This window comes from Rhincodon typus, chromosome 39 (genome assembly GCF_021869965.1).
Source record: "Rhincodon typus isolate 14 chromosome 39, sRhiTyp1.1, whole genome shotgun sequence".
Lineage (NCBI taxonomy): Eukaryota > Metazoa > Chordata > Chondrichthyes > Orectolobiformes > Rhincodontidae > Rhincodon > Rhincodon typus.
In genome coordinates, this window is record NC_063370.1 from 7,609,961 (window position 1) to 7,627,969 (window position 18,009).

At 41.7% G+C, this 18,009-nt stretch overlaps 2 protein-coding genes across 6 annotated transcripts in view; one reads left to right on the plus strand and one right to left on the minus strand.

The window, feature by feature from the left end:
- Window positions 1–2,637, minus strand: part of LOC109934036 (striatin-3-like) — a 50,968-nt gene extending 48,331 nt beyond the window's left edge. For all 3 annotated transcript variants that reach the window (XR_007265768.1, XM_048618127.1, XM_020532879.2), the window contains exon 1: window positions 2,392–2,637. Coding sequence is in view for 2 of the 3 variants with exons in the window: in XM_048618127.1 (XP_048474084.1) it covers window positions 2,392–2,604 (213 nt within the window). In the remaining variant the exon portion in view is untranslated. The remainder of the gene's footprint in view (window positions 1–2,391) is intronic.
- Window positions 2,161–18,003, plus strand: LOC109934048 (fukutin related protein). Of its 3 annotated transcripts, none has more exons than XM_048618129.1 (3): window positions 2,161–2,209; window positions 7,952–8,159; window positions 16,352–18,003. In XM_048618129.1, the coding sequence occupies exons 2-3, from the start codon at window positions 8,149–8,151 to the stop codon at window positions 17,778–17,780; spliced, it is 1,440 nt and encodes a 479-aa protein (XP_048474086.1). In that variant the 5' UTR covers window positions 2,161–2,209; window positions 7,952–8,148; the 3' UTR covers window positions 17,781–18,003. The 3 variants fall into 3 exon arrangements, with proteins under 3 accessions (XP_048474086.1, XP_048474085.1, XP_048474088.1); XM_048618128.1 differs by having other exon boundaries at window positions 7,952–8,112; window positions 16,112–18,003; XM_048618131.1 differs by having other exon boundaries at window positions 7,952–8,112.
- The last annotated feature ends 6 nt before the right edge of the window (window positions 18,004–18,009 follow it).

Genomic DNA, 18,009 nt, shown 5'->3' on the forward strand with positions numbered 1-18,009 from the left:
CTTGGCCTGCTGTGTTCATCCAGCTCTACACCTTGTTATCTCAGGAGAACAGGGTGTTACCTTATAAGGAAAGGTTAGGCCTGCATCCACTGGAGTTTAGAACAGCGAAAGGAGATCTCATTAAAAAGTACAACATCCTGAGGGGACTTGACAGAATGGATGCTGAAAGGACATTTCCCTTCTCAGGAAGCTTAGACAGTTTAAGAATAGGGGGTTCTCCTAATTAAGAAAGAGATGAGGAGATATTTTCCCTCTTACAGGATTTTAAATCCTATGGAATTCTCTTTTGCAGAGGACAGAGTACCTATTTGATTAGTACCTCATCATCACTGGGGACTTCCAACACTTACAAGGACAAGGCTGGCTGATAGATAAAATGTCACTACATTCAAGTTCCCCTACAAATTACACACCAATAATAATCAATCCTGCATTATCACTGGGTCGAAGTACAGAAATTCCCTACCTAACTGTATTGCAAGAACAAATTTACTGCATGAATCCTACAATTCAGGAACCAGCATGAGGGAAACCAGGCAATGGCAATAAATGCAGCTCTTGAACCATGTCAATGTGCCAATAATAAAAACAAACACATCAGGGAAATACTGGTCCTATGCTTAGGAGTTTAGAAAACAGGCTTCTTTTCCCACTGATCCTCTCTCAAGAGAACGTGGATCTTTATTCGAAGCTGGTTAGAGAGTCTGGACAGCCACATACAATGGTTTTCACATGCAGTATATTGAAGACCTTAATATGAAAAGGGACGAGGGGAGATCAAAAAGGGGAAAGAATCATAAAAAAGCTATTCTGCCATAATACCATAGGCTTTCAGCTCAATAGTTACACAGCAACATGGATAAAGATCAGAGTCATACTGTCAAATCTACCATTCCCTCTTTTCTTCTCCAATATTTTGCAAAAAAACATAGATAATCCAAAAGCCTAATCAGTTCTTATTTCTTAAGTAAACACTCAAGGCCATTTAGTAAGTAAAACCTTACTTAATGCTTGTCTTTCAGGAGAAACGCGCTCACATACATATTGTTGCATCAGGTCAGCTAATTTTTCCACAGTGACCCTAATTTTAACTTCCACTCAATAGCGTCATAAACATTTTTTTAAAGTTATTAATTGAACTGATCTAAAATAAATTCCTACCATTCTGTATAAATTTGATTTATAACTAAGGTAAGTCTAAACATTAAAAAAAAATTGTGATTCATTGCTCCAAATTTAGGATTCTGTGCCCTAGTTTAGAAATGGCTCTATGGGTTTATATGGGTTTATATGAACAGTCATCACAGTGGAGAGTAGAGAACGATTAAAGACAGACTGCAGATCATATTTCAACAGTTATAATGCAGCAGGGAACAGACAAAGGAAAACATTAAGTACATATACAAAGTCAGATTTGTGAAAGAAATCCATAAAAAAAGAGATAACTGAACTCATACAAACACTGATCTTACATTTGGTCACATCCTGGTCTGACCTTTTATTTGCATGTTCAAGACCACACTACTGTTCTCAAACCAGGTGACAAATTATAAAGGTGCATTATCCTTGGAGAAACAATAAAAAATTAAATTAGTTTGAAGCTGAAATAATTTAGAAATACAAAATGCAAAGTCAGCTGTTAAAAAAAAACATCGATTTCCTTTGTTTTGTACAATGAAAGCATTGGAATTTGATCTACCTTTCCCACTGAGTGAGCTCACTTAAATTTAGTTTCAGGGATTCTGGCAATGCTCCAACTTATACAGATCAATGCAAAAACCAAGTCCTCATAAAAACACTACAACTCAAATCATCCAGTTTGCTGACTCCAAGGCAAACCTGACATCTACGAGGAGTGACAAAACAAGTACTGCACTTAACAAGTCTTAAATCATTCAACGTCCTGTTGAACAGGACGAAAGACAGACAAATCCTTAGGAGATAGCATTTGTAAGAGGAATCTTTGACATTTGGACAGGAAACTCCAAACAGCCAGATACATTATCTTTGACTATCAAATGTTTAAAACAATGTCGGTCTTGATGCAGGTACGATGTAAGAATGGTTCACATTGCAAATGATTATTAAAAAAGTGTTAATAATTGCATTTTTGAGTGTAGGATTTTTTTTCTGTTCATGACATAACCACAATCCGCCATCTTTAAATCCAAGATGGCGGCGCACCACCGACTCTCCGCAACAATAGAAGGTAATTTTTTTAAAGAAAAGCCTATCTTTCTCTCATGAAGCACTTCTTCGTACTCGCGTTTCCTCAGATATCGACTGCCTTCAACGTAAAGAACCAGCCGGAACTAGGAAAACGGAATTCGGAATTTCGTTTTTTTTTCCCCTACCGACACCCCCCCACCTTCCCCCGGCAGCTTCACTTACTTGCAGTTCGGCTTTTTCCGCTTCCCATCGCGCCTTTTCCATCTCAAACCGTGACCACTCGTGCTGGATGAAGTGTAAAATCCCCGGTACCGTGTAGGAGTCCGGCTCCGGGGAGTTTTCCAAGGTGATTTTCTCCAGGGTCGGCGGAGTCGCCGGGCTCGGACAGCCCGCGCCGCCGAGCGCCGAAGTCATGGCGGCTGGCTGCCCTTCCATCTCTTGGCCGCCTCGTCCTTGTCCCCCTGCCAGATAGTGAGCTCCCCGTCGGCCTGAACGGGTGGCGCATGCGCCCTAGCCACGGAGGCGGGCTGACTTCCTGCCAAATAATGTTCACCACAACATGCTACTCTCCAGTCCGGAGTCATTCATTGAGAAGAAAGGATCTGGGTGTGTGTCTGTCTGAGGGAAGCACAGGGCACCATCTGTAGAGCACGAGATGCTATAATCGCCCTGTTAATTAACTACTTTCTATTTTTTTTTAAAAAAGAAGCTGCAAGTGTCAGCTGTGGCTTAGTACGTAGCATTCTGACTCAGAAGGTGCGTGGGCTGGAGGTCTGTTTGGGGACTTGTGTAGAGAAAGAAAGACTTGACTTGCATTTATATAACGCTTTTCACACCTACCAGATATCTCACATCACTGTAGGAGTTTTGAGCGCAGTCATTGCTGCAGTATAGAAAATGCAGCAGCTGATTTGCACTCAGCAAAGCAAACATCAATGTGATTTTTAAAATTAGTAATGCTGAGGAAGCATCGATAGTTCAATGTTGAACATAGCAACCCATTTAATGACTAGAGCTGATGCAGTGTGTACGGTTGTGTTGCCTCCAGGAATTTATCCCATAGTAATTAGTTGATGGTTTGACTTGGATAGCCACAGTTTGAATTTAAGTTAAAAACCGAAAGAACTGCGGATGCTGTGAATTAGGAACAAAAACAAAGTTGCTGGAAAAGCTTAGCAGGTATGGTAGCATCTGTGAAGGAAAAAACAGAGTTAACGTTTCGGGTCCAGTGACCCGAAGTTGATTTGTTCCTTGTGCTCCACTTTTGGAGCAAATGGCTCCAGGGCTTTCAGGGCTTGTCCTCAGGCAGTTAAAATTTCTCAAGATTTTCAGTGAAAAGTTGAAATCCGGGACTTCATTGCTTGGGTCAGATAGCAGGTTATGTTCTGAATGTTTGCAACCAACACTGTTAAGAGTGGGGCTGTTGCCAATTAGTAGGGTATGGAGTAGCTTCCAATGGTAATTAGAGGACTTATTTTATTCATTCATGGGATGAGAGCATTGCTGGCTAGGCCAGCATTTATTGCCCATCCCTAATTGCCTAGAGGGTGGTTAAGAGTCAACCACCTGCTGTGGGTCTGGAGGCACATGTTGACCAGACCAGATACGATAGCAGTTGCCCTCCTAAAGAACATTAATGAACCAGATGGGATGAAGTGGATTATGCAGCTTTTTTCCCTGAGGCCTTGTGTCGTGTGAGTTTTGATTGCTGTCAATCAATGGTATTCTTTAAAGAAGACATTTCCTTATGGACATCAGGAGGTTCAATATGCATCAGCATAGGAATTCAGTCACTCAAAACAATAGTGGTCCCACTGTCCTAGACTTTCTGGAGGTGTTTGTGCAGCCACTGTTGAGCAGCAGCAGTGTGCTTTGGATAGATCAGGGCAAGTAAAGCACTGCGTAGTCTGTTACGCCGGGTGATACCTACCAGTTTCCTTATGAGATTCAATCTTGTCTCGACCTAGGTTCCAGAGTTTTGGAAACAGAAATTGCTGGAAAATCTCAGCAGGTCTGGCAGCATCTGTGGAGAGAAATCAGAGTTAACGTTTCGGGTCCAGAGACCCTTCTTCAGAAATTCAGACTTCAGACTCAAAATGTCAATTCTGATTTTTTTTCCACAGTTGCTGCCAGACCTGCTGAGATTTTCCAGCAATTTCTCGTTTTGTTTCTGATTTCCAGCATCCGCAGTTCTTTCGGGGTTTTGTTTTGCAGAGTTTTTGAGATGTTATCAGTCAATCAAGGTACAGTCAAGAGTGATGCCAAGGTATTTTGGCATTGGCTGTTTGTAGTAGTCAGCCACAATAAGGGTCATGATATTCTTCTTTTTCCTTTGAGTTGTTTGAAGTGGAAGGCTGAAACAGTAAACTTGGCAGTATTTAGTTGTTTTTTTTTCTTAAATGCACTGAAATTATTTAGTCTGGAAAATCTGGGCAGGAGAGTAATGACCACACATTATGTTTTTTTTTGTGATGTTGATTGGATAAATATTAGCCAGGAAACCAAGGGAAAACACCTCTGCCCTTCTTTGAAATAATGGCATGAGATCTTGTACATACACCTAAGTGGCCAGATAATGCATTGGTTTAACATCTCATCTGAAACATAAGACGTCTGACAGAATGCTTTCACTACAGTATTGGAGTGTCAATCTTGATTTCTATTCTTAAATCCTGGAGTGGAATCTTGTGACTCAGAGGCAAGCGTGTTACTAACTGAGTCACAGCTGACACACATCTAGGCTGCCATTCCTAATGTAGTGCTGCATTATTGGATTTTGAAATGAGGTCACATCTGCCCTCTCTGGTGGATGGAAAAGCTGCCTCAATTTTGACAACAAGCAAGGGAGCAATCTCTGGTGTCCCAACGAATACCTATCCCTCTAGCATCATCACTGAAACAGGCTGATTATTATCATATTTGCTGGTTGTGGGAGCTTGTTGTGCGTGAAATGACTGCTGCCTTTCTTACATTACATCAGCGCTGTAAAAAGTTTTGGGATGTGCTGACATTGTGAAAGGCACTGTATAATTTCTTTTGTAGAATCATCATTTCTTCACTGTGCCCAGGGTACTGATATCACTCTTTGCCAAAGTGAGCCAAATCTTTCCAATTGCCTGGGAATCACACAGAATTGGGAATTGGTTTCCTCGCATTGCTGTGAGCAGCCTTGGAGAAAGGTAGAGCTTTGCACTTTTTTCTGTTCACATAGGAAAAGCCTTCTGGCTGTCAGCAGAGGATCAGCAGCAGCATTAGTAAACTACAAGAGACCTGACCTGTGTGAAATAAAAACAGTAGCATTTACAACCTGTCAGCACACATCTTGTGATCAGGCACCATGCAATCACATGTCACATGACCAAACCTCCAGAAATACATCCCGGAAGAGTTGCCAATCTTATGTAACACCCTATTACCCACAATCAACCATAAGTGTCCCAAAAGTTATGTTTATCATAGTGATAGCAGTTTACTGAAGATTACCTTAATAATGCAAGCCCACCCTGCTTTGGTGTTAACAAAACTGCTTTACCAGTGTGTCGTCACCATACATATATAATATTTCAGCTTAAACAGATCAGAAAAGTCAATCAAGATAGCATTTATGCTTTTCTCCATACAACCTAGCTCCATTCTGTTTCCCCTGCCTCAAACTCCTATGATGTTCCTTTTATTATAACAACCATATGCGTAATATTGATACTTATTAAATATTGCCAATAAATGTTCACCTGAAATATAACTCCTTATTCAGTAAAAATGTAAGAAAACAGAAGATGTTGATTTCATTGATGTTTACAATATCACGAATCTTGGGATCATCTCAACATTTTTTTTATTCATTTATGTGATGGCATAGTTAACAATGCCAGCATTTGTTGCCCATCCCTCATTGCCCTTGAAAAGGTCATGAACTTCCTTCTTGAATACAATTTAATAGTGTGCTTGCGAAATCAGAAGGCAGCTGACTTACATTTGTGTGATGCCTTGTCTATCAAAAATCTATCTAACTCTGCCCAGAATGAATTCAAAGACACAGCCTCCTTTACTTTCTGGGGCAGAGAATTCTGCAGACTAACAACAGTCTGAGCGAAAAATATTTCACCTCAGCCTTTGTCTTAAAAGGAAGTTCCCTTTCTCTCAAACTACATCCCCTGGTTCTGATTTTTCCCAAACTGGGAACATCCTCCCAGCATTCAACCTATCAAGTTACATATTTCGGGAAGGTCTTAGTCCATTAGTGTAGTAATTAGTCCAGGCCCCTGAGTTAATAAGTAACATAACTACTATGCTGCCATTCCCTTGTGAATATTGATTGAGACAGTAGAGAGTACTTCCTTACTCTTTGTCAACCAGTGCCAAGCTCTTGCATTAAAATCATACAAAAGCTCCAACTCTGCAGCCCTCTCTCAAGAGTGCATTGGGAGTATCAGTCTAAGAGTACCTCAGGCCTCTGGTGTGGGACTTGAACTCAAAATGTTTTGACTTAGAAGCAAGAGTGCTCCCCACTGAATCAGAATTTTAATTAGCAGTAAAAGTGAACAATTTTGTAACTGGTTGATGCAAAAAAAAGGTCCCAATCCACAAGCCATTGAAATATGGGCATGTGAAAAGCTCATTCTTATATTGTGTAACATGTTAGATCGAGAATGAATATGGCCGTCAGTAGGTTAAGTCCAATTGTTTTTTTTGTAGAGCGTCTGTCCATCATAAAAGCACAGCCAAGATGAGGAAATCACTGTGAAGAAAAATCAATTATGTAGATCAGTAAAGTACATCTAAGATTATGAAATGGCCTTGAATACGTTCGTCAGCTCTAGTTGAATGTATTCCTGGACATCTCAAAGGAGCGAGTGTCCATTAATACAACCCTATGCTCCTACCATTGGTTATCTGACAGTGATAGAAAGATTTGACACAAAAGGGTATTCATCCTTGTGGCACCCTGTCCATCCATGGCCAATCGGGAAGCCAAAAGACTGCATTACTTAATTGGATGATTCCTGACTACAGAGTATATAGAACACAGAAACAGGCTATTTGGTCCAACTGGACTTTTAGATTCCAAGCAAGTGTCCTCCATTCCGTCTACCCCATCTCAGCCTTTCAACATATCTTTCAGCTTTCTCTTCTCTCATGTCCACGTCTAATTACATATTGAAAGCATCTAATAGGTAAGTAAGGAAAAATTTCTTCAGGCAAAGGAAGGTTTTAATGGAACCCAATACCATGGAAGGGTTGTGGCAAATAACTTAGATGCTTTCACTATGTAATTAGATGTGCACATGAGAGAAAAGAAAGCTGAAAGATATGTTGAAAGGCTGAGATGGGGTTGACGAAATGGAAGACACTTACTTGGAATATAAACGTCCAGTTGGGCCAAATGGCCTGTTTCTGTGTTGTATATACTCTGTAGTCAGAAATCATCCAATTAAATAATGCAGAGTCTTTTGGCTTTCCAATTGGCCAACAAGATCAAATGTACTCATCTAATTACATATTGAAAGCATCTAAGTTATTTGCCACAACCCTTCCATGGTATTGAGTTCCATTAAAACCTTCCTTTGCGTGAAGAAATTTCTCCTTATTTATTAGAAACTATATTGTATTAATGACCCCTGGTCTTGGATTTTTCCATCAATACTCAGGCTTCGATCTGCTCCACTAACCTATGGTACCATCCTTGACAGTCAGATAGTTTTCTTCCATCGCTGATACTCTATAACTAATTAACAGGGGTGTTCAAAGAAAAATTTAAAATACTATAATGTTTTCTCTCCAGTGTGTGTTTGCAACAGTGTCTGGAGGATAAATCTGCAATTCCTGGAGGCACCGGATCATCACTGAAAAGTGGGCAACTTTGCTCCTGCATGGAACACTTCAACTTGCACCTGCAGACACAGCTCCTGTCAATGAGGAACAAGTGTACAAGAGAATATGCTGGTGTGGACTCTATCTATTCTTTAGCAGCTAACAATTATGACAACAAGGTATTATTTAAATTAGAAATGTGTTATCTTTAGTACTGACCCCTTTGACCACAAATTTAAGTAGAAGTGCAAGTTAAAGTACAAGTTAAATTGGAATTTGTAAATATAGTACTTTCTTTTTAGATGACTCCAAATTCCTTGACTTGGATGCAATAGTGTTAACCCTGTCACACTGGAGTGAGGCCAGACAATAGTAACATTTTGGAATAATATTTAGTACAATTTCCAGGGACTATAAGTTGCCCTAAGTGTATCAGTTCTCACTTTCTTTGGGGAGAGGGTGCTTTGGCTGACGCTGAAGTGTCTTGTTGCTTAGTAGTAAGATCATAAGATGCAAGAGCTTAAGCATGCCATTTGGCCCCTCAAGTCTACTGCACCATTCAACGAGATCGTGGCTGATCTGATAATCCTCAGCTCCACTTTCCTACCTTATCCCTACAACCCTTGATTCCCTCTATGATTAAAAATCTGGGTTGAGGTCTCTCCCTGGTTGATTGAGGCAGGATCCTGCAGCTGCCCCATTCAAGCTTGTCAAAATGCCAGGAACAAAGGGAGAGGTCGGTTGATGTATTGCGCCTTCACGCCATGTGGAGCCCGCAGTCATGAGAAGAAGGCTGACTACCCAGGCTCAGCTGACGGTATGAAGTTCACTGTTTTTGGTTTTCAGCAGTGAAGATGCTGAAAGCTGGGTTACAGTTGAATGGATATCTTTTACTTCTGCAATGAGACCTTCAGGGCAAGTGTTGCTGTTCCACATTGAGCTAGGAAGTGTCAGCGGTTTGACCATTCCCCATATGTGCTGAGGTGAACTCATGTTCTCCCAGATTGTGAGTTCTGCCAACCTTTGTTTTCTCACTCACTATTTCCAAGCACAACTCAATTGATCAGTTTCTGAAATATAGAAGCATTTGTGTGTGTTCCTCATTTTTGAAAATAAGCAGAAGTTTGAAAATTTGCTGCTGTTACAGACATGTTGTAATGTGAGAGAAGTGTCATAGAGCCTGCTTTTGCATTCTGACATTCCTCACATCCAATTACCTGCCCTTTCCCTGTAATCCTGGATTCGCCTACTAATGAAAACATCTATCTACCTCAGCAGCTAAATATACACAAGGACTCTGCCCCAGTAGTTCTATGTGGCAAAGACTATCAGCCCTCTGAGAGAAGAAACTTCTCCTCATCTCAGTCTTATACTGTTGCCCTTTTCTGAGACTATGCTCTCTGACCCTTTAACTCTCCCACAGGGAGTAACATCTCTCAGCATTTACCCTGTTAAGCCCCTTAAGAATCCTATGTGTTTCAATGGGATCACCTCTAATTCTTATAAATTCCAGTGAGTAGAGTCCCAACTTGTTCAACCTTCATAAGACAATCCCTCCATACTGGGGATCATCCTAGTGAACCCTCTCTAAACTGCCTCCAATGAAATTATATCTTTCCTTAAGTAATGGGACTAAAACTGCTCACAGTACTCCAGATGTGGCATCACCTGCACCTTGTACAGTTGCAGTAAGACTTCCTTACACATACACTCCAACTCCCTTGAAATAGTGGCCAACATTCCATTAGTCTTCCTGATTATCTGCTGTTGCTGTATGTTGGCTTTTTGTATTTCATGCACAAGTGCCCCCAAGTCCCTTTCTGTTGCAGCTTTCCGCGGTTTTATGAGGGTTTCTGCCTCTGCCACCTTTACAGGCAGTGAGTTCCAGATTGCTATCAACCTTTGGGTGAAAAATATTTTCCTTCCATCCCCTCTAAATCTGTCTGCAGGTCATTGATCTGTGTATCAAGAGAAAAAGTTCCTTCCTGTCTACCCTTCTATGCCCTTCTATTTTATACATTGCAATCATGATCCCCTCAGTCTTTCCCATTACAAGGAAAACAATGCCAACCTATCCAACCTCTCCTCATAACTAAAAGTCTGTAGCCCAGGCAACGTCCTGATAAAACTCCTCTGCATCCTTTCCAGTGCAATCACATCCCTCTTATAATTTGGATTCCAGAACTGTCCATAATACTGTAGCTGTGGCTTCAACATTTTATACTGTTCCAGTGTAACCTCCCTGCTCTTAAACTCTATGTCTCAGCTAATAAAAAAAAAACAAGTATCCCACATGCCTACTTAACCAATTTATCCACCTGTCCTGCTACTTTAAGGGACTGGTAGACATGCACGCCCACATCTCTCTTATCCTCGGTGCTTTCCAGTGTCCTGCTGTCTATCATGTATCCCCTTGCCTTGTTTGTCCTGCCCAAATGCATTACCTCACACTTGTTTGGATTTAATTCCATTTGCCACTGATCAGCCCACTAATCTATATCCTTCCATAACCTCTTTCTCATTATTTATCACCCTACCAATCATCTGTGAACTTACTGATCAACCCTCCAACATTCAGGTCTAAATCGTTTATATATACCAGAACAGCAAAGGTATCAACACTGATCCATGTGGAACCCACTGGACAGAGTTACAAAAACACCCCTCGATGTCACCTTCTCTTTCCTGTCACTTGGCCAATTCTGGATCCAATTAGCCAAAGTTTCTTAAATCCCATGGGTCTTACCTTCGCTATCAGTTTTCCATGTGAGACCTGATCAAAATCCTTGCTGAAGTCCAAGTAGACGAGATCAAGTCATTGCCATCATCCACACACTTGATCACCTATTCATTAGGAATAACATTATGGGTATACTAGAGAGAGTAATCCCGAGGGATTATCCCATGAAGTTATATTGGTGGAACTGAGAAGTAGGAAGGGGATGATCACCTTGATGGCTTGTTCTATAGGCCCCCCAATAATCAGCAGGAAATTGAGCAGCAAATATCAAGGGAGATCTCAGATATCTGTAGGAATAATAGGATTGTAATGGTCGGGGGTTTTAACTTTCCAAACATAGACTGGGACTGCCGTAGTGTAAAGGGCTTGGATAGGAGGGATTTGTTAAGTGTGTTCAAGAAAATTTTCTTATTCAATAGGTGGATGTACCTACTAGAGAAGAAGCAAAACTCAACCTTCTCTTGGGAAATAAAGCAGAGCAGTTTACTGAGGTGTTAGTGGGGGAGCACTTTGGGACCCGTGATCATGACTCTATTAGTTTTAAAAAAGTTATGGAAAAGGATAGGTCTAATCTGAAAGTTAAAGTTCTAAATTGGAGTACGGCCAATTTTGATGATAATATACAGAAACTTTCAAAAGTTGATTTGGGGAGGCTGTTAGTAGGTAAAGGCATGTCTGGCAAGTGGGAGGCTTTCAAAAATGAGATGAGAGTACAACAACAGTATGTTCCTGTTAGTTTGAAGGGCAAGGCTGGTAGGTGTAGGGAACACTAGATGACTGGAGATATTGATGCTTTGGTGAAGAAAAAGGAGGCATATGACAGGTATAGACAATTGGGATCAAATGAAACCTTGGAAAAGTATGTGGGGAGTAGGAATACACTTAAAGGGGAAATCAGGAGGGCAAAAGGGAACATGAGGTGGCTTTGGCAAATAAGATTAAGGAAATTCCTGAGAGATTCTTCAAGTACATTAAGGGCAAAATAATAACTAGGGAGAAAATAGGGCCCCTTATAGATCAATGAGGCTGTCTATGTGTGGAACCATAGGAGATGGATAGGATGCTAAACGAATATTTTGCCTCAGTATTTACTGTTGAGAATGACATGGAAGCGAGAGAAATTGGGGAAGCAAATAGTAATGTCTTGAAAAGAGTCCACATTACAGAGGAGGAGTTACTTGTGGTCTTAAAACATATAAAGGTAGATAAATCCCTGTGATCTGATCAGGTGTATCCTAAAATATTATGGGAAGCTGGAGAAGAGATTGCGTCCCCTTGCAAAGATATTTGTATCATTGACAGCCATGGTTGAGGTGCCGAAAGACTAGAAGGTGGCTAATGTTCTGCCATTGTTTAAGGAAGGCTGCAAGGAAAAGCTGGGGAACTATAGAGTGGTGAGCCTGATGTCAGTGGTGGTTAAGTTGTTGGAGGGTCTCTGAGAGATAGCATTTACATGCATTTGGAAAAGCAAGGATTGATTAGAGAAAAACAGCAATCGTGTCTCACAAATTTGATTGAATATTTTGAAGAGGTTACCAAGAAGGTAGATGAAGGCAGAGCATTTGCATGGACTTTAGCAAGGCCTTTGACAAGGCCCCGCATGGTGGACTGGCTTGTAATGTTAGATCACATGGGATCCAGGAACAGATAGCCAATTGGATACAAAATTGGCTTGATGGTAGAAGGTGGTGATGGAGGGTTGTTATTTGGACTGGAGGTCTGTGACCAGCAGTGTTGCCAGAAGGATCGATTCTGGGTCTATTGTTTGTCATTTATATCAAAAATTTGGTTGAGAATGTAGGAGGTATGGTTAGTAAGTTTGCAGATGACACCAAAATTGGTGGCATTGTAGCTGTGAAGAAGGTTATCTAACAATTCAAAGATATCTTGATAAGATAGGCCAATGGGTCAAGAAATGGCAGGTGGAGTTTTATTTACATAAATATGAGGTGTTGCACTTTAGTAATGCAAACCAGGGCAGGACTTACATAGTTAATGGGAGGGCCCTGGGGAATGTTGTTGAACAAATGGACTGCGGGGTGCAGGTTCATTGTTTTTTGAAAGTGGCATCATAGGTAAACAGGGTGGTGAAGAAGGAATTTGGCACCTTTGTCTTCATTGGCCAGAGCATTGAGTCTTGGAGTTGGGACATCATATTGCAGCTGTACAAGACATCGGTGACGCCACATTTGGAATACTGCTTACAATTCTGCTTGCCCTGTTCTGGGAAGGATGTTGTTAAACTGGAAAGGGTACAGAAAAAATTACAAGGATGTTGCTGGGACTGGAGGATTTGAGTTAAGGAGAGGCTGGATAGGCTGGGACCTCGAGTCAAAAAATGTGGAGCTGGAAAAGCTTTGACTGTAGCTTCCAGCATCTGCAGTCCTTTCTGTCTCCTAGGCTGGGACCTCTTGGAGCATTGGAGTCTGACCTTAATAGAGGTTCATAAAATCATGAGGGGCATAGATAAGGTGAATAGCCAAGATCTTTTTCCAAGGGTAGGGGAGTCCAAGACTAGAGCCACAGCTACCTGTCAAGCCCCCTGTGAGTATTGTATGAGGTCTCCTCTCCATCTAAATTCCAATGAGTACAAGCCCAACCTACTCTACCTCATCTTGTAGGAAATTCCCTCTAAATTCGGAATCAATCTAGTGAAACTTCTCCAGACTGTCTGCAATGCCAGTATATCTTTCCTTAGATAAGGGGATCTGAACTATAGTCACAGAGAGCATAGGCTGTCCAGTCAATTTGCCTGAGAGGGTTTCATGTTCATTGATAAAAGCAAAACATTGATCATTAGGATTCCAAGTCGAAGTTGACGTAAGATGCAATGTAACACTTTAAGAACTGGTGCTCAAGAAGTGACTCATGAGTAGTTTGAGAGTTCCTGTTTTCAGGACCAATAGGATGATTAATCAGGATTATTTGCGAACTCCAAGTAGGGAAAACAAAACATTTATTGTATCATGTCTTTTGACAAGTTGTGAGGTAATCCACTTTGGTAGCAGAAACAGGAAGGCAGATTATTATCTTAATTCACAACGGATTGGGAAGCGGAAGGTGCAGTGAGACCTGGCTATCTTTGTACAGCGCTTGCTGAAAGTAAGTAAGCATGCAGATGCAGCATGTGGTGCAGAAAGCAAATGGTAGGATGGTCTTCTTCATAGTGAGAGGATTTGACTACAGGAGCAGGGCTGAAATTATGCAGGGCCTTGGTGAGATCTCACCTGGAGTATTTGCATCCTTATTGAAGGAAGGATGATCTGACTATAGAGGGAGTGCAACAAAGGTTTATCAGACTGATTCTTTGGATAGCAGAACTGATGTATGAAGAGAGAATGGATCAGTTACAGCTATATTCATTGAAGTTTAGAAGAATGGGAGGGAGGTTGAATCTTATAGAAATATATAAAATTCTATTAGGATTAGACTGACTAAATGCAGGAATGATGTTACTGATGATTGGCGAGTCCAGTACTGGGGTCACAGCCTAAAGATATGGGATTGGATCAGTTAGGTCTGAGATAAGATATTTCTTCACCCAGAGAGTGGTGAGCCTGTGGAATTTTTTGCCACAAAAAGCAGCTGAGGCCAAAACATGGAATATTTTCAAGAAGAATACTGTGTACAATTCTCTAGGAAGCATGTTTTTAAACTTCAGAGGGTGCAAAAAAGATTTACAAGGATTTGCTGGGAGTGGAGGGTTTGAGTAACAGGGAGAGGCTAAAGAGGCTTGTGCATTTTACCCCTGGAGCATCAGAGGCTGAGGGGTGACCTTGTAGAGATTATAAAATCATGAGGGCATGGATAGGGTAAATAGCCAAGGTCTTTTTCCTAGGGTGGGGGATTCCAAATCTAGAAGACATAAGTTTTAAGTTGAGAGGGGCAAGATTTAAAAAGGACTGAGGGGTGACTTTTACACACAGAGGATGGTGGGTATATGGAATGATCTGCCAGCGGAAATGGTGGAAGCTGGTACAATGACAACATTTAAAAGGTATTTGGATGGGTATATGAATAGGAAGGGTTTAGAGGGATATGGGCCAAATGCTGGCAAATGGGACTTGTTCAGTTTGGGATGTTTGTTCGGCGCGGACGAGTTGGACCGACAGGTCTGTTTCCATGTTTTATGACTCTGTGACTGACTTTAGAGGCCATAGGTTTAAGGTGAGAGGGGAAAGATTTAAAAGGGACCTGAGGGGCAACTTTTTCACGCAGAGAGTGGTGTGTGTATGGAACGAGCTGCCAGAGGAAGTGGTGGAGGCTGGTACAATTACAACATTTAAAAGACACTTGGACAGGTACATGAATAGAAACGTTTTAGAGGGAAATGGGCCAAATGCTGGCAAATGGATCCAGTTCAGTTTAGTTTACCTGGTCGGCATGGAGGAGTTGGACCGGAGGGTCTATTTCCATGCTGTATGACTCTATGACTTTATAAGCTGGTCAGACATGACCTCCCCTTAACAAAACCACACTGACTGTTATCGATTAATCCCATCTAAACTCCAAAAATCTTCTAAGTTGCAATCATGTGGCCTCTCATTTTTCTATATTCCAATGAGTACAGTCCCAACCTAATCAACCTGTCCCTCCATACCTGGTATTAGACTAGTGAACCTTCCCTGGACTATCTCCAATGCCAGTATTTCTTTCCTTAGATAAGGGGTTCAGAACTGTTCAGTATTCCAGTGTGGTCTGGCTAGTACCTTGTATTGTTTTAGTGAATCCTCTCTACTTCTTCATTTCCTTTGAAATATCCTAATCGAAAGCAAGTCACATTCACTCATCATTTACTTACCTACTGGTTAAGAAAAGCTTCATTTTAAAATGATCATTTTTGTTTTCAAGCTCCTCTGTGGTTTTGCTCTTCTGGAATCTCCTCAAATCTGCAACCCTACGAGATATCTGGGCATCCCTTATATTAGACCCTTGAACATCCCTGGATTTAAGAACCACAGCATTTGGTGATGATGCATTCAGCTGGCTGGGCCATAAGCTCAGAAACTTCTCTGCCTCTCTACCTCCCTTCTTCCTGCAGGATGCTCCTTCCACCAACTCTTTGACTAAACTTTTGGTCACTTGCTCTAATATTTCCTAATGTATCTCCATATCAGACTTTGTTTATGAGCCTCATGTCAAATGCTTGGGATATTTTAATTGAATGCATGCTGTCTTATTCAGTCATGATCCTGTTGAATGATGAAAGATTCGAGAAGATTTACTCCAGTTCCTATTTCTTAATTTTTGTTAATATTCAACAAATCCAAAGTATTCACTGACCTGTACCATTAGCAATACCAGACTGGGGAGATTCCATTCTGTAGGTGATCATCAATTAATGAGAACTTTTCTCTCTGCTGTCAATAATATTTCTTTTTTTGTTTTTAGATCCGAAGAAGACTGTGAATTAATTGCAAATATTAGTTGTCTAAGAATCAGGATCTTGATGTGATTGGTCATTTTTGCTGTTTTAAGACAGTGAGAGATCATTCAAGAAAAGCTGCAATGTGAACAAATTAATTATCAACACGACTGAATTATTTAAAGCACAATGCGGGTTAGTTTTTGCCAGATGCTGCTGACTGGGGCAATAATGATTAATCTAGTTATTCTTTACTACGTCTCCAGAACTCAGCAGCAAATGCTGAAACACAAAGTCCCAGGGAAGGCTGCCTCCAGGAAACTAGCAGTTTCAAGAGTCACTGGGATCACTGTACTTATACGAGAGTTTGAAGACTTTGAGAATTGGGTGGTAGGTGTAGCACAGTCTTTCCTGAAGCAAAAGCCAGACCAGCCCATTGTGGTGGTGGCTGACAAACTACCATACCCACCTCTAGACCTGCCCAATAAGCAGAACATACAGGTAGTGCTATTGAAGGCATCTCCAGATCAGCCATATTATGTCACCAGGCCCGAGTTCTACATCAACACTGAATACACCCTTCTGGTGCCTGACGGGGTGCAGTTGGACTCAACCCAACAGCTTGACCATCTTCTTCAGCAGTTCGAGGCCAACAAAGGAAAGGTTCAGATGGTGGCAGCTCCTATTCAGAATGGGGAAACATTCCACTGTCTAAACTTGCGTGTTAGTCTTAAGGAATGGACCGCCGTCTATCAGCTTTCTCCTGCTCAGGTTTGCGATGCCATTGACGGAGATGCTGTGGTTCTTCTTCGAACTGAGGATTTGTTCAACTTCTCTCAGCCCATGGTAAGGCCGCTCATGACATCCCTCTTTGTTCAGTCTTCACTGCGTGGCTGGAAGGTGAAGATGGCAGAGAATGTGGTGTTCTCATCATACCACCGCTCTTTGTTCATGTCAGCCCATAACCGTTGGAAAGCAGACATCAATACAAAGGCAAGGCTGTCCCAACTCTTCAAAGACTTCGGTGTGAAGCATGTGGTGCAGCCCAATGGAAAGGAGCAGTGGTACGGCTGCAACAAAGACACCCCTCGCTGTTTCAGGACGGTGCATGACGACACGCCTGAGTACCTGTATGAGAACAGGTGGACCCCACCTTGCTGCCTCAAAGCCTTGCGTGAGACCACCAAGTACGTCATAAACATCTTGGAGTCCTCAGGTGTCCGCTACTGGCTGGAGGGCGGAACTCTTCTGGGAGCAGTCCGTCACCAGGACATCATTCCATGGGATTATGACGTGGACCTTGGGATTTACCTGGATGATGTTGAAAATTGTGAATTTCTAAGGAGCCTGGACTCTGGCTCAGTTGTTGATGAGAACGGCTACGTGTGGGAAAAGGCAGTGGAAGGTGACTTCTACCGTGTGCAATACAGCGAAAGCAACCACTTGCATGTTGACTTGTGGCCTTTCTATGCCAGAGAAGGAATCATGACCAAAAACACGTGGATGGACCACAAACAGGATGTGAATTTCCCTGAGCACTTCCTGAAACCACTGGTCCCCATGCAGTTTGCTGGAATAACTGCTCTTGCCCCCAACAATCACAGGCGCTTCCTGGAGTTGAAGTTTGGAGAGGGGGTCATCGAAAATCCTGAGTATCCAAACCCTGCCAAGAAAAAGTTGGAGAAGAAGGACTAAATACAGAGGATATTAATTAACAACCAGGACAGTTACTTGAGCATCTTCTGATTTTAGAATCTTTTGAGATGTGATTTCCCGGATATTTATTGTTCGACATTTGTTTCTTCCTCCACATTTTCTCTCCTGAAGGCACTGCATCTTCCTGGGGATAGTTCCATGAATTATGGTAGCATTATCTGGTCCTGTTCAATCTGGGGACTCAGTTAGTGATTGTGAGTAAATCAGT

Coding starts and splice junctions, on each gene's coding strand:
- LOC109934048 (XM_048618128.1), top strand. CDS start 16,275: ATGCGGGTTAGTTTTTGCCAGATGCTGCTGACTGGGGCAATAATGATT.